The sequence below is a fragment of the Lagopus muta genome, chromosome 19 (assembly GCF_023343835.1).
Source record: "Lagopus muta isolate bLagMut1 chromosome 19, bLagMut1 primary, whole genome shotgun sequence".
NCBI lineage: Eukaryota > Metazoa > Chordata > Aves > Galliformes > Phasianidae > Lagopus > Lagopus muta.
The window spans coordinates 5,345,838-5,359,220 of record NC_064451.1 but is presented as its reverse complement, the minus strand read 5'-3'; the positions used below and the strand labels follow the sequence as shown (position 1 = coordinate 5,359,220).

Genomic DNA, 13,383 nt, shown 5'->3' with positions numbered 1-13,383 from the left:
CCAAGGGCAGGAAGGGCTGGAGCTGCTGCCTTTATCTCAGCAGGAAGGGGGAAGGACGTTCAGACTTTGGTGAGAGCAGATAAGAAAACGATCAATCCTTTGTGTTTTCAAAGCTTTACTGCTAAAACCATTTTATGAAAATTATAAGCAGAAATGCATGAACCTTTCTTTCCTCTCACTGCACCTGTGTTGCTCCAATCTCCCCCCTAAGTACAAAAATTAACATCCCTTTGTGTCATAATGAGCCACGCACAAAGGGATCAATGACAGTAACACCCACAGTACTGCAGCCTAGGGGCAAAGTGCAGAGCACAAGGACCTGACAAGAACTCTGAAGCCTTCCGTACAGCCTGTCCTTGGGACACGCTTCACTGTGTGTTTCACCGTTACATGAAACTGGGGAAGGGGTTGAGAGAAACACTGCTCTCTTATTTGTCACACTTGAAAATGCACAGGGAAATATTCTGTGGACTGCCACTGCTACCTGGATTTGGTTGGTCAGAGTTCAATGCTTGTTTCCAGCTGTGATGGCTTTCAAACTGCTTGTTCTCTTCAAGATGTTTGGGACAAACAGGAGCCCTGAAGCTCGCTCAATGCTCTCAATGGGAACCAGGAACCGTTCAAGTGGGATTTTCTCATCCACAGGGCTGTTGGGCATCACATAGGAGCGCAATTCAATTTCTCCACTCTCCTTTTCCAGGATGAGCACCTTGAAGAAATGGGTGGGGACGGCCACGTGGTTCTTCCCAATCACCTGGTACTTGACATACATCTTCCCATCAGCCTCCATCCTGCACCAAGAGCAACGTCCAACGTTACCTCCTACACTGGTGCCACCTTCCACCCCCCCTCAGCTCGTCCCCTCCATCCCTGTGCAAGCCCCCACCACGGAGTGACACAGAGCAGCCCTATTTCTGTAGGGCAGATGTAACAAATACTGCTGTAGCTGAGGCTGGGGGATATGGGGAAGGTGAGCTTACATGGGGTCTACTCCTCCCAGACCCCTTCCTCACCATCTCTCTTACATTAAGAGGTAAGAAAAGGCTGTTCAGAGAACTCAGCTTGTCAAACTGCTCTTCACGCTCCTACATAAATATCACTGCAGATAACATCATGCTCTAAGTGGACAAACAGTCCATGAAATGAAATCTAGGAGTTCTATTCTGCAGGGAGGAGGTGTGCAGTTTAATCTGTTAATTTAATACTCTACTAATCCAATACTGCTCATGACTAAAAAGTGCAAACCAAAGTGACTGGGTTAGTTTGCATCTCAGGAAATCCACCCTTTGCACTCCCCAAATAATTGACTGAATAAGAAACATAGAAAATAATCCCAATGCTAAGAAAACACCCTTCTGCAGAAACCCTGCAGGCTGCTGGTCCCACCTGGGGGTCTCACCAGGTCTCACCTGGGGTCTGGGTTGCTGGAAGGTTGTTTTACCTTCCCAGCACAACACATCCTCATTGCGATCCCACCTGGCTCCTCATGTTTACCTGGGCAGGTAAAGAGGTCCCGTGCAGACATAGACGTTCTTGTTGTTCCTTGCCAAGCTTCTGCTATATTTCTCAAGGTTATTCCAGGCGTTTTGGTTTAAGTGAGGCACCTAAAAACACAAAGACAGCAAAGTCACCACAGCATTTCCTTACTGCTCAGAGTTCCCATTCCAACACATCTGTAACATTCCCGGAGCGCTCAGGGCACTGTGAGCAGAGCTCACCCCCACTCTGACACACGTAGGCACAGAACCCATAAGTGCCACACAAGCGTTGTGAGCAACGCGTGCTGCAGAGCACACCTGGGGAGCCACGTTGCTGAGGTAGAAGGTGTCCCGCATGGCCTTCTGGCTCCACTTGTGGTTGGCGGCAGCAGCCAGGTGGCCGCGGTCAAAGCCGCTGCCTCTGTAGTCGGCGTTGGTGGCTCGGTGATATTCGTGCACCGAATCGTCCTCCTGGAAGTCGCAGGCGGTGCGGTCAGAGCTTCCGCTCAGCGTCTCCCGGTTGAGCTGCTCAACGACCCAGAGCGCGCTGCGGCTCCGCGGGTCGTAGCACAGCACGTAGGACTCGCGACTCCGCAGCTGCGCCAATCCGGGCAGGCCGTACTTGGTCAGCTCGGTCCGCGCCGGCTCTGTGGGGACCGGAGGTCCTGCGGCCGCCGCCGCCACCACCGGCACCACGGGCAGGCGGCCCAGCAGCCCTTCCGCCACCTCCGTGCCCCCAGCACCGCGCTGCCAGCGGGCGGTCAGAGCTGCGCCCAGCCCTGCGCCCAGAGCCAGGGAGGCCCCGGGCAGCAGCCAGCGGCCCAGCAGCATGGCTCTGAGCACAGCCTGGAGCACAGCGAGCCCCGGGCAACGAGCGCACAGCCGCTTCCTGCTGCACAGCTGCTCTCTTCCGGCACAGAGCATCGCCCCTTAAAGGGCTCCACGCACCGCCATGCCTACAGAAGCAGAGCCCGAAGCAGTGTGCAAAGAAACCATTTTATTTGGACAACTCGAGAACAGCATTAAATGAGAGACGCGGAGGGTCTCGTAAGGGGTTCAACAGGATAAAGTACAAAAGGAAAGAGCAGAAGTTAACGTGACTGCTGCAGCCACGGGGCGATGGAGCCGGCCCAGCTCGGCCCCGAACGCGCCGCAGTGACAGCCCTGTGCCCTGCGCTTCAACCCGAGCACGGCCGGGCACTGCGGGATGCCTGCATGCAGCTGCCTGCTGCGCTGTAGGGAGCGTTATAAAAATAGTGTTTAAAAAGAAGCATAAAAGTAGTTTTAGAGTGAGGAAGTGTTCTTTCTTGACCCCGTTCTGGTAATTCTTTCCAGCCAAGGTAAAAACAAAAGCAAAAATAAAGTGTTATACTGATGTACCGCTGAGTGTGCTCCTCACCTTCTGGAAAAGGAAGAACACACCAAGCGGTGCAATGCAATCACTGACACTCATGGGGGAAAACAGCCTCTGCTTTCCCACAGGATCCACAAACCAACTTCTGGCCTTCATCCCACTCACTGCCAAAGGGTGAGCAACTCTGTTGGGTTACAGAACTCAGAATCAGCGCTCTGTGTGACCATCATCACGGACTCCATCTCCTTTCCCTTCTACCTTCTCACAAAAGCCAAACTTCCAGATGTCCAGGCTACAGTAATGGGAAAACAGCAGCCCAGAGCAAATCAGAGTTGGAAATATCTGCAGGGTGAAGAAGCAGGAGCTGCTTGGCCACATTAGCAAGGAATGACCACAAGCCAGTTAATGCTTTCTGAGCTCAAAAAAAGAAAAGTAAAATAATTGTCACCAACAGCTTTTGAGGAATGAAGACATAGAAACTAACAAGATTTAAAAGCTGGTGACAGGACTTTTTCTCCCCTCCAGAAAATCTGTCTTTGCTCTTAAAGAAACAAATAAGTCTCAGAAGAACAAACATCATTGCAAAGTAGAGCATCTCCTTCAAAGCCCTTTGCTGCATCAAAGTTGTTATAAGTTCTCCTCAGAGAACTCCAATTAACCGGTTGAGCAGCCACAGGCCTACCTGGATAAAGCTGCAGAATGTGTCCCACAAAACCCTTCCAGCAGCCAAAGCTCTCACCCCACTGCAAAATCTTCTTAGAAGCGCTCCCCATCACCACCCCTAAAGAGAACAACACAATATAAGCCCTGTGACACATCGAAAGGAGGAGGCAGCTGTTGCTGCAGGAGCATCCATCCATGTGCTGGGGTTCTCCTGCAGGGGCCAAACACAGGGCCTGCACAGAACGCTGAAAACAAAACTGTTTTGATCCCCGTTCACCCACTGCCTTCTCAGGTCATTATAAGAAGAATTGTGGTTGTTCCCCCACTGATGCCCACCTAGTAGAGAGAAAACACAAAGGAAGCACTTCTACAGGGGGACAGCATGAGGAGACTGTGCATGGAACTATGAGAGCTACAGCATTACTTTGGGAGAAAAAGTGTTTCGGAGGAAATAACCCCTGCTAAGGGTCAGACCCTCTGGTTCCACGCGTGTGGTCTGACAAATGGCCTCCAGTGCAAGGCACCCAACAGCCAGAACTGCTCAGTGACAGAAGGCAGAACACCCACACAGTGGCTAGAGCAGGCAGCATGCTCCATCACACTGCTGTCCTCATCCATCCCTTTCATTTTTCTTGGAGGAAAACTCTACCCTATAGGGATCGCAGCAGAGGGAGATGCTGTTAGCCACAGGAACTAATTAGACGTTTTAAGCTTTCAGTTGTTCATGTTCCATCACTGCAGTGACACTGGCTGCACCAGCATCACTCCAGCACCTTCCATAGAGGCAGACTTTGCTTGGGATTGCTAACAGGAAGAGAGGAACGTGCACCAACCCATCCTCCTCTCCAGCCTTATAAAGTGACAGCAGCCTGCAAGGAGGCAGCCTTCCCTGAAGGAAGTAACACAGGTAGAACAGCTGAAGGCTGACAACACAACACCCCTCTCCTTAGGGACACTGAGGCCATCAGCAGCTAAAGCAGATGACTGACCTTTAACAAATCAATACCCATAAATACTGAAAACTGCAGTGCTGAACAGCTACACAGAGATGAGCCAGCACAGCACAGAAAGATAAAGCATTGTGGATTAGTGTTCACTCAAGAGCTTCTGCACAACCTGAGCACCTGAGTGCTGGCAGTTTCTCTCTTCGAGGCTTATGGTTTCTGATCAGCTTGACACTACTGCAGGTTAACAGTTCTTCCCACAGTCTGTCTTGCTCAGTGCCCACCTGAGTCTGTAGCACTGTACTGAAATGCAGCGGTTTCCCCCTCAGGAGGGACAAGTGTCCAACTCACAACTGTTATCCAGTAGCACTGGTGCACAGAAACATGGATTACCCCCAGGAGTCAGCTTATGACTGAAATGCTTGTATGCCCACTGGATTACACAATAAAAGGACTTTTTCTTGTAGGTCACACCCGTAATGCGTCTGTTCCTGGCAAGAAGAGCTATTAGACAATATCAAGGTTACAGTGACCAGAGCTTTTGCAGGGTAATATCCTATGCAAGCCACTGAGGCAGGAAACCCCAGCGCTATGCCTGTGTAAGTCCTTACGTAGAGCTGTCTTCATGCAACTAGATGCTCATTTCTTGTGTTTCAGAATCCTGATTGCAGCTAGATATGCTCCAGTTCGAGCAAGGAAAGCAGCCTGAGGTCCCAGCCTCCCTGCAGCAACGAACTCCTGCTCTAAGGCTTAGTGTAATAAGGCTTCAAACTACACTCCACTCACAGATGAAAACCACCACAGTCTTCTTTCGAGGAGACCTGTATGGTAAGGCGACGCAGGCAGTTTCAGTGCACAAAGCTGCCAGCTGTTATCACGTCTTCCCATCATGGTTCTCAAGGTCTTTGTCATGAGAAGGGGTCCAAACTGCTGGATGTCAGATGACACGCACCAGAAGCTGACACAACCTTCTTTTTTTGCACACCTCAGGGACAGCTAAATGCAGATAAGAGGGAGAAGAATCCAGAAGCTACTTGAATGGCAGAACGTGTGACTTCCTTGGGATACATTCTGTTCACAGGAGAAAGATCCTTCTATACTCACCCACCAAAATCTACCAGATCCACACTGTCCCTTCCCCATCAGAAGTAACTCCACGTGAGCTACTTTCATGATGCAGAAGGAATCCACCCCTTGAGGGATATGCAGATAGATGGTTTCTTTCTCCACGTAAAGTCATAAAAAAAAGATACAAAGAACTGCTTTTGGCAGCACAGAGGCATTCGAGAGTTGAAAAATCTGGAGTGCAGGGCCCAAGCAGATAGGGAAGTAATCAGTTCTTGACCTAATAAATAGAGGAGAAGGAAGTCTTCAAGGTGGCCAGTAGCCCAAATGCAAAACCTGAAGTCCTGCAGAGATCCCTAGGAGTTTTAATGCTCTGCACAGGCCCACCTCCTAAGATCCTCTGCCTTACAGTTTCTCCAACACCTTTAGTCAGCCTCATGGACTATTTGGAATCCTGAAGTTCCTTGGCCTTCTTCAAAATCAGGTGAACATCAGATATAGGATAATCCTACAGTAAAGAAATGAAGTGTAAGTGCCAACTTAGCATTTGACATCGCTCCACCTAAACAGGGCAGACCTTGACAACAGCATTGTTAGCATTAGAACACCGTTACGTTCAGTTACTCCCTTAACAGCTTCCTGTTCTGTAACTGATCAAGCCCCAGTGCCCTTCAAGAAGCTTCTATTCACTTATCCTCCAATGGTAGCAGGCCAGCTGACTGCACAAGATCTTCATGCCAGAGGGCCTTATCAAAGCCAGCACCCCATACAGTCTGAAGCAGGAACTGGCAGAGTCAGAGATATCCTGCTGTTCAGTGCAGTGTTTCCAACCTTGGGCTCCCATGGTTCTCAGAGCTAAACAAAAGCCTCTGCCCAACAAGTTTAACACTGTGTGTTTCAAAGCTTTGATGGAAAATGCCTTTTTTTTTTTTTTTTTTTTTTTGTGCAAACCAAGGAATGTTATAAGCCAGTAGTTTAGAACAATGTCTGTAAGCCTGGAAGGGTGCATGAGCAAAAGGCTGTGTGTCAATAGTAGTGCTGGGCTCCAGACAGCAGCACTGTGCCCTGCCAGCAGAAGACTGCAGAAGGAACACCGCTGAGCCCCTTGCTATTGAAGTACCTGGAAAGGGGAGGAAGGAGAAGAAACCCTACAGTGCTAGGAAGATGGAACAGAGAGCATGCAGTCACATTGTGCATGTGAAAATGAAAGCCCAGTTAATGGCACAGGGAGCAGAGACACCACCACCAAGGAAGTTAAAGCAGCCGTTCATCTCAAGTGAGCTCAGTTTCCCTGCAGTGGTGGGGATCACAGCATGCAAAGGTTTATACTCCCAGTAATGAGCATGCTGCATGACCAACATTAAGATTTTCTGACGGCACACAGCCATCAGAAACCTGGTACCTCACCTCAGCAAGACATGCCCATACCGCAATCCCCTCTCACAGTACAATCTCAAGATTCTTTACACTGCAACCCATGCCTGCAATATTTAATCCTTACCTGTAGCAGCCTCATGTTGAGAGTGAAGTCTCCTTCCAGCAGCTGATCCCGGATTAGTCTGAAAGATGGCAATTACTCCAGTTACTTTTGACTCTTTACAGAGGAACTTCAAAAAATGGGCTACGACGTGCCTTACAGAGCCTTCTGAGAACACTTCCACTTACCACTGTGACAAATGACTGTGACCTATTCGTCAGATGCAATAACACACACCCATAGAAGGTTCCTAGACCTATGGGTCTCATTAAAGGAGAGGAAGAAAAGAGCACAGTGGCCATTGCCATACTTACGTCAACATGGCACAACACACGAGGAGCAGAAAATCGAAGCGCTTATCGTCAGCAAAGAGGGAGTCCCAGATACGGATGACATCTGGCAGCAGGAACTCTTGGGACAAGAGCAGCGTCAGCCAGCGAAAGGCAAAGAACTGGGGTTTGATGTTCTGCTCTTGCTGTCAGACATGCACCAGACAAAAAATGAATACCCACATAAGAGATGCAGCCCTCGATTCCCTCCCCATTTCCACCCTGAAACAGCTCTATGCTGCCAAGCCATGCTGGAACATCAGCAAATCCACCTCCTCCTATGAGAGCTTTCACATTTTTGTGATTGAGAAAGATCTTCAAATCAACCACGTTCCACGTCTACAAAGACAGAAAACACTCCTCTAAGACAGGAGTAAAGGAAGCTTTTCTTCCTAAAGGCACTGTGTGTTATTTCAGTTAAACTTGCAGAGCAATTTTAACTTCCCATCTGAACACCACTTTATCTGCAAAGCTGCAGCCCTCCCCCTCCAGCAAAGGCGCTGTTTTTTCAGGATTTCCTCTCCTTTCCAGAATTTATCAAAGCTTTACCATCCCCAGAAAGAAACAAAAGATGGGACAGAGTTCACACTGACGGTCAGTAAGACACTGCAAGCACTGTACCTTTCTTTTTCTTTTTTTTTAAACTATCAAATCCAAGAGACTGAAACTTTAAGCACGGTCAAAAAAAGCTCAGGATCCTGATGACATTCCTGAAGATTGGTTGCTGCATGGCCAAGGCCATTTCCTGCCAGCCAAACAGTAAGTCATTTATTTTCTCCCCCCTTAAATCAGCCTTCAGCCAACGCTGTGGGTTGTGTCACTGTGCTGACAGATCACCTTTTGGATTACTGAACATATTTCACCTTTTCTAAATGCAAAACACCTCCAAACAATCTGGTGAAGGCTGCAGTAACAAGGACAGCTTCCCCTTCCAGATTCACCTTGGACTTCCACATCAAGCAGACTACAAGACCTACAGGGGTTTGCTGCCTGATATCCTACAAAATCCACAGCAATCCACAGCACCCTGAGATCCCCAATGGAAGGAAAATGAGAGAATTATGTGAGCAGGATTTTGCAGCTTTTCTGCTTGCTTCTGCAGGGAGATTTGTTGATGTTTTTGATGACAAATTCAAAGGAACTTTACAGCAAAGCTTGTGTTTCCATCTCCAGCTTGAATCCAGGTGACCAGGGCTGGTGGCCAAGTCACAGCTGGCAGCCTCACAACAGCTACAGTTTGCACTCACACAGGGGAGGAAAGCTTTGCTGATCAGCTCACTCCAGCCTTACTCCAAGGAGAGCTTGTTTCAGCTTACAGATAAGACAGCCCCTATGTCCTGCTGCTAAAGGCCTTCCCACAGCTCCTCAACCTCTCTATTCAAGTCCAGGAACAGCTGAACAAAGTTGGCTGACATTTGAATGCTCCCTCCCCCACATTCCAACCACGACTAAGAGGAACACCCAGCTCCTCACCAGCTTCAAATACAGCTCCACATCCTTTTCCTTCAGGGTGGAATAGACCTTCTCCATTTTGTAGGTTATACCACACTGAGAATCATCCAAGCTCTTAATGAAGTTGTCCCGAATTTCAGCCATTAGGTTGGTAAAGCAGAAAAACGTGTCAGCTTCAGCGTGTTCTGGGGAATTAAAGGAGGAAGTGAATGGAAGCACAGAGAAAGCATTGCTGTCGGAGGCACAAAGCTGCTCTGGGCTGATAACCTCATTGCTGTAGTGCATCTCACAAGACTTTGGCTGTGTACAGAGCAGCTGCAGTGCAGGCCCTGTGTGCACACTGAGGTCGTTGTGACACTTTGTGACAGTTATCTGTGGCCCAGAAGATCACCCAGTCTTGCTGCCATGAGCACGCAGCCCCAAAACTTTGAAGTGGGAGCAATGCAGAACTCCCCCAGTCCATTCTTCTTCTTACCCCACCCCTTCAGTTGTCCTTGTTAATTAAAAACCAAACACACACACAAAATAGAAACAAACAAAGCAACAGAGCAAAGAAAATAACCCCACTGTAACCCACACAGACGTATTTTTAGCACAAGAAGCAATAAAGGACTTGTATGGGGATATCAGGTTTCAATCAGGAAGAGAACTTCGATTCATACAAAACAAAAAATCCCCCAAATCTCCACTTCTGATGCCCTCAGCACTCACAGCCCGTTCAGTCTCTGTCAGTCTACTGTGCTCCCAGAAATGCACAACCCTTTTGCATTTGTTGGCTTTGGGGGTTCGTTTGTTTATTTCCTGATCAGTCAAAACTGAATTGCTTAGAGTCTCCATCCTGAAACACTGCTTCACACAGAGCATGCAGCACAACAGCCCCTACCCAGCATCCGAAAGAGCCTCTCACCTTTCCACTCGCTGTTAGGATCTGTAGCAAAGGTGTAGTAAAGGGGCCCCACTATTTCATTCATCCCCTGAACGTAGGCTATCCCGGGGTTCAGCTTGGCATAGATGAAAAGGATTCGCTCCACCACTTCCCAGTGAGCTTCGCAGCCATTGGGCAGAACTTCGTATTCACCCAGAGAGTTAGGAGACGATTTAAGAGGGGAGCTCACCTGAAGGGCAAGGCAAGACTAGAGCTGATGAACAAAGCAGTCTGTGCTGCAACAGACAGTTCCCCTGAACCACTGCATCACCTGATCCCAGGCAGTAAGGAAACACAGCAGGGCCACTTCTTTGTAATGCAGGAAAAGGGGACAGACTGCAGCCAGCCACCTTCCCCAGCACCCAGTGCGCAGCACTTATCATCTAACACCCAAAGAGGCAAAAGACATCACACGTTTCAGCTCTTCCCCAGCTCCTTTCCCAATTACAGTTTGAGGAGACCCAGCTCTGGAAGACTCTATCAATTCAGCTTCAGTAAATTAACCCTTCAGTGCTTTGTTCCCATGCAGGAAGGGACATCTCGGGCATAGCACATCTTCCTGGAACTCAGGAGAAAATAACCCTTACCATTAAACATACCTATGACTCCTGCCAACTCTTAGGCATGCCAGCTGGTTCTCTAAAGCTGTCTAGACACCACATACACAGTATCTGCTTCTGCATTCACATAATTCCACCACACAAACACAAAAAGCCCGAGAACCACCAGCAGCCCCATCAGGGACCGTGCCATGCCCCAGGGGCAGCCCACACCCAGACCTCACATTTGTAACCCCGCTGCGGTTCCGTGCCACCGTCTGTGACTTCAGTGTGGTTTGCTCCACCCGCTTACGCAGCGTCTCAAATTCATTTTGGGGGTCCAGGATTAAAAGGCAGGGGTAGTCAGTCGGGCGCTGGAAAAATGCCATGTCAGGGTACAGCCTCCTAGGGTGGATGCAGGAGGAAATCAAGCATAAGAAGGAAGTAGGTGCCCAGTGCTAAACAGAAAGCTCAGTTGAATATTAAACTCGATTTGCAAAGTACAAAGTATTAAGCAAAGCACTCAGGCTCACAAACCTGAGTCACTACACCATACACACCTGACGTCTTTGTCTATCTGGAGGAGCACCTCGTTATCCTTGAAGTAAGTATTCCACCGGCTGTCTGGGTTTGGATTGAGGGGCTGGAGAAATAAACAAGACAAAACCAAGCATCCTTCACGTGCACCACAGCCCACAGTAAATGCACACTGATGAACCGTTCCTGCTGTCAGCCCAGCCCAGGGCCCAATCCTTCTGGCACTGTGCTTAGTGCTGTTTCTTCAGACAGCACACAGTGTAGTAGGAAGCAGATCAGAACTTGCAAAATAAGTGACTGTGTAGATTCACTGAAGTTAGAAACCAACATTTCCAATCCCTTTTCATATCCTTCTTCAAGACTTAGTTCCCAAATCAAGCATCCTGTCCTAAGGATTCTCTATTGCAGTTCCCACCTGTACAAAGGTGGTCTTTGCACCCAGCCCAAGAGTTAAGGCAACACATGAGTACCGTGGGTTATCTCAGCTCTGAGAAGGCTGATTAAGCACATCCAGCACACCCAGCAAAAAGGAAATGCATTAATAATGCAAACAACCTGTCCCCTATCTGACCAGTTTTCCATTATGACAAAGTTGGCTCCCCCTCTCCCACGGGCGCTTTCTTTTCTCCAGATCAAGATCTGCACAAGTTAATAATCATCTGACAGGAGAAAACACCATAAAAGGAACATTCCAAGAGATCCAAAGCTCACTGTAAGCTGCCAACGCACAGAATGTTACAGACATTATAGTTTTACAGCCCTGGTGGATCACAGCAACACAGATGACCACACACCAGCAGAACACCAACATTCAGGACAAGCCCTGGAAGCAGCTGTAGCATTTACGGTCCTTATCTTCAGTTATATCATCCCCTGCCTTGACACAAACTTCGCAGTGTTTTCAGAGCAGAAAGCGATGCAAAAAACAGTCAATAAATAATAATTAAAGAAGTCATTCATCAACTAACTGAAGATAAATCAGCCTTCTGCTGTGGTCCAGCTGCACCCTCCTGCCTTTCCGAGCAGCCTGTTCCCAGCCCACCCACAGATACAGCATCCCTGGAGAGTGTCTCCTTGCTGAAGGGACCTCTCACAACCCTCTGCTCTTCCCCAGCAGACCCACAGGCTGCACAGCCCCAAAGCAGGAGGGAAGACACACATGCAGCTGCACACAGCTCCATCCCCAGCTACCATTGCTTTGCCAGTAACTCAGCAGCTAAAGGCTGCTCAGACACATGCACAAGGCTGACACCCAGGAACTGCCCCCCCTGCCAGCACAGGGCCAAGAGCAGCACAAGAATGCAGGCTACAGAACCACGGTTCAGAGCTACAGGGAATGCCCTGCAAAGCAAAGGTTAGCAGCACTTACATGATCCTCTAAGGTCACATCTTCCCTTGAGACACCGAGGTTGGCTTTGGCGATCCCAGGCTGAATAATCATTTCTTTTAGGAACTGGGAATACAGCTCCCTTAAGGAGGGAAACGAAGCAGATAACATCAATGTAAGCGCTCTGCCTGAGCTCACACAGACACCCCTGCACCGCTCCACTGAGCCTACATTTCATTTTCTGTTGAGTTCAAATCCACAGACCCCAAGAACAGCACACGAGAGCAATTCCTTTTACAGAGGTACTTAATTATTGAAGTCACTGCTCCCCTCCTCCACAGAATCCCATTAGAACGAAAAGAGAAAGCGGAGCCATCCTCACCTCTGCTTCTTCAGCAAAGAGCTCCATAGGGCCCTCTCTAAGGGGAGGTAGTTCAGCAGGATCTGCGCAGGACACAAACACACGTTAGGATCTGAGGAGCGCGGTGCCAACCTGCGGGCCGAGCCGAGCAGAGCCAACGCGGGGCAGCGGCGCTCCGCACATCGCTCAGCGCTTTGCCGGCCGGGCACATCGCGGCGCCCAGAGCCCAACGCAGCGCCGAGCCGGCGCACACACGGCCACCTCCGGGCAGCCCGGCAGCGACGAACTGCACGAACTGACGCGGATTCGGAGCGGCTACCAAGTTCTGCACCGTTATTTTGTTGTTTTTTTTTTTAGCCGTTATGCGCCCGAAAGCACCGCCGGAGCGGCAGCACGCAGCGCCAGACGCACCTTCCAGCAGAGGCAGCGCAGCCCTCCGTCGAACGGGATTCCTGCGGGACAGCAGAGACGCGGCCGTCATTGCCGGTACGGCTCAGCCCCGGCGGGGCCGCCGCGCCGAAGTTCGGGGATCGGAGCGGGAGGGGCGGCCGCGGTCACACGGAGCGCCGCGCCGGACCCCCCCGTCCCACTCACCACTGAAGCAGAGATCGCGAAGCTTGCCCAGAGCCACCGTGGGTTCGCCGAGCACCTCTTGGAAATCCGCGATCCTGCGGGGAAGCGGCGGCCGTTAGCGAGCAGGCGGACAGCGCTCCGCTCTGCTCCCGCTCCGCACCCACCCGGCCCCGCACCCACCTGGCCACGGCCCCGCACCCACCTGCTCCGGTGCAGCCGCGACATGGCTGCCCGACCCCGCGCGCCGCGCAACCGCTCCGGCTGGAAACGCCGCGCCCGCTGGGGGTGCGAAGCCCCGCCCCCCCGCCTCTCGCCCCACCCACCTCCGCAGGCTCCGCCCACTTTGCATCTCCCGGGGC

General features: G+C 50.3%; 2 protein-coding genes across 2 annotated transcripts; both read right to left on the bottom strand.

The window, feature by feature from the left end:
* Positions 1 to 98: 98 nt before the first annotated feature.
* On the bottom strand, positions 99 to 2,390 carry ENDOG (endonuclease G). Its single transcript, XM_048965994.1, has 3 exons — positions 1,797 to 2,390; positions 1,495 to 1,604; positions 99 to 791 (listed from the first exon to the last, which is right to left on the bottom strand). Exons 1-3 carry the CDS (start codon positions 2,307 to 2,309, stop codon positions 506 to 508), a joined length of 909 nt encoding a protein of 302 aa, XP_048821951.1. The 5' UTR covers positions 2,310 to 2,390; the 3' UTR covers positions 99 to 505.
* Positions 2,391 to 2,455: 65 nt separating this feature from the next.
* TBC1D13 (TBC1 domain family member 13) lies at positions 2,456 to 13,332 on the bottom strand. The gene is made up of 12 exons (XM_048965991.1): positions 13,227 to 13,332; positions 13,046 to 13,119; positions 12,863 to 12,903; positions 12,473 to 12,534; positions 12,133 to 12,232; positions 10,787 to 10,869; positions 10,472 to 10,631; positions 9,670 to 9,877; positions 8,784 to 8,947; positions 7,296 to 7,456; positions 7,006 to 7,063; positions 2,456 to 6,012 (listed from the first exon to the last, which is right to left on the bottom strand). Exons 1-12 carry the CDS (start codon positions 13,247 to 13,249, stop codon positions 5,947 to 5,949), a joined length of 1,200 nt encoding a protein of 399 aa, XP_048821948.1. The 5' UTR covers positions 13,250 to 13,332; the 3' UTR covers positions 2,456 to 5,946.
* Between the last annotated feature and the right edge of the window lie 51 nt (positions 13,333 to 13,383).

Excerpts from the sequence above, each read along its gene's own strand:
- TBC1D13 (XM_048965991.1), bottom strand. The coding sequence starts at position 13,249 with ATGTCGCGGCTGCACCGGAGCAG. Across the intron at positions 13,120-13,226 it reads TCGCGGCTGCACCGGAGCAG|GATCGCGGATTTCCAAGAGG; the intron begins GTGGGTGCGGGG and ends GCTTCCCCGCAG. Across the intron at positions 9,878-10,471 it reads ACCGCAGCGGGGTTACAAAT|GTGAGCTCCCCTCTTAAATC; the intron begins GTGAGGTCTGGG and ends CTTGCCCTTCAG.
- ENDOG (XM_048965994.1), bottom strand. The coding sequence starts at position 2,309 with ATGCTGCTGGGCCGCTGGCTGCTGCCCGGGGCCTCCCTGGCTCTGGGC. Across the intron at positions 1,605-1,796 it reads TCAGCAACGTGGCTCCCCAG|GTGCCTCACTTAAACCAAAA; the intron begins GTGTGCTCTGCA and ends TTGTGTTTTTAG. Across the intron at positions 792-1,494 it reads GGACCTCTTTACCTGCCCAG|GATGGAGGCTGATGGGAAGA; the intron begins GTAAACATGAGG and ends CTCTTGGTGCAG.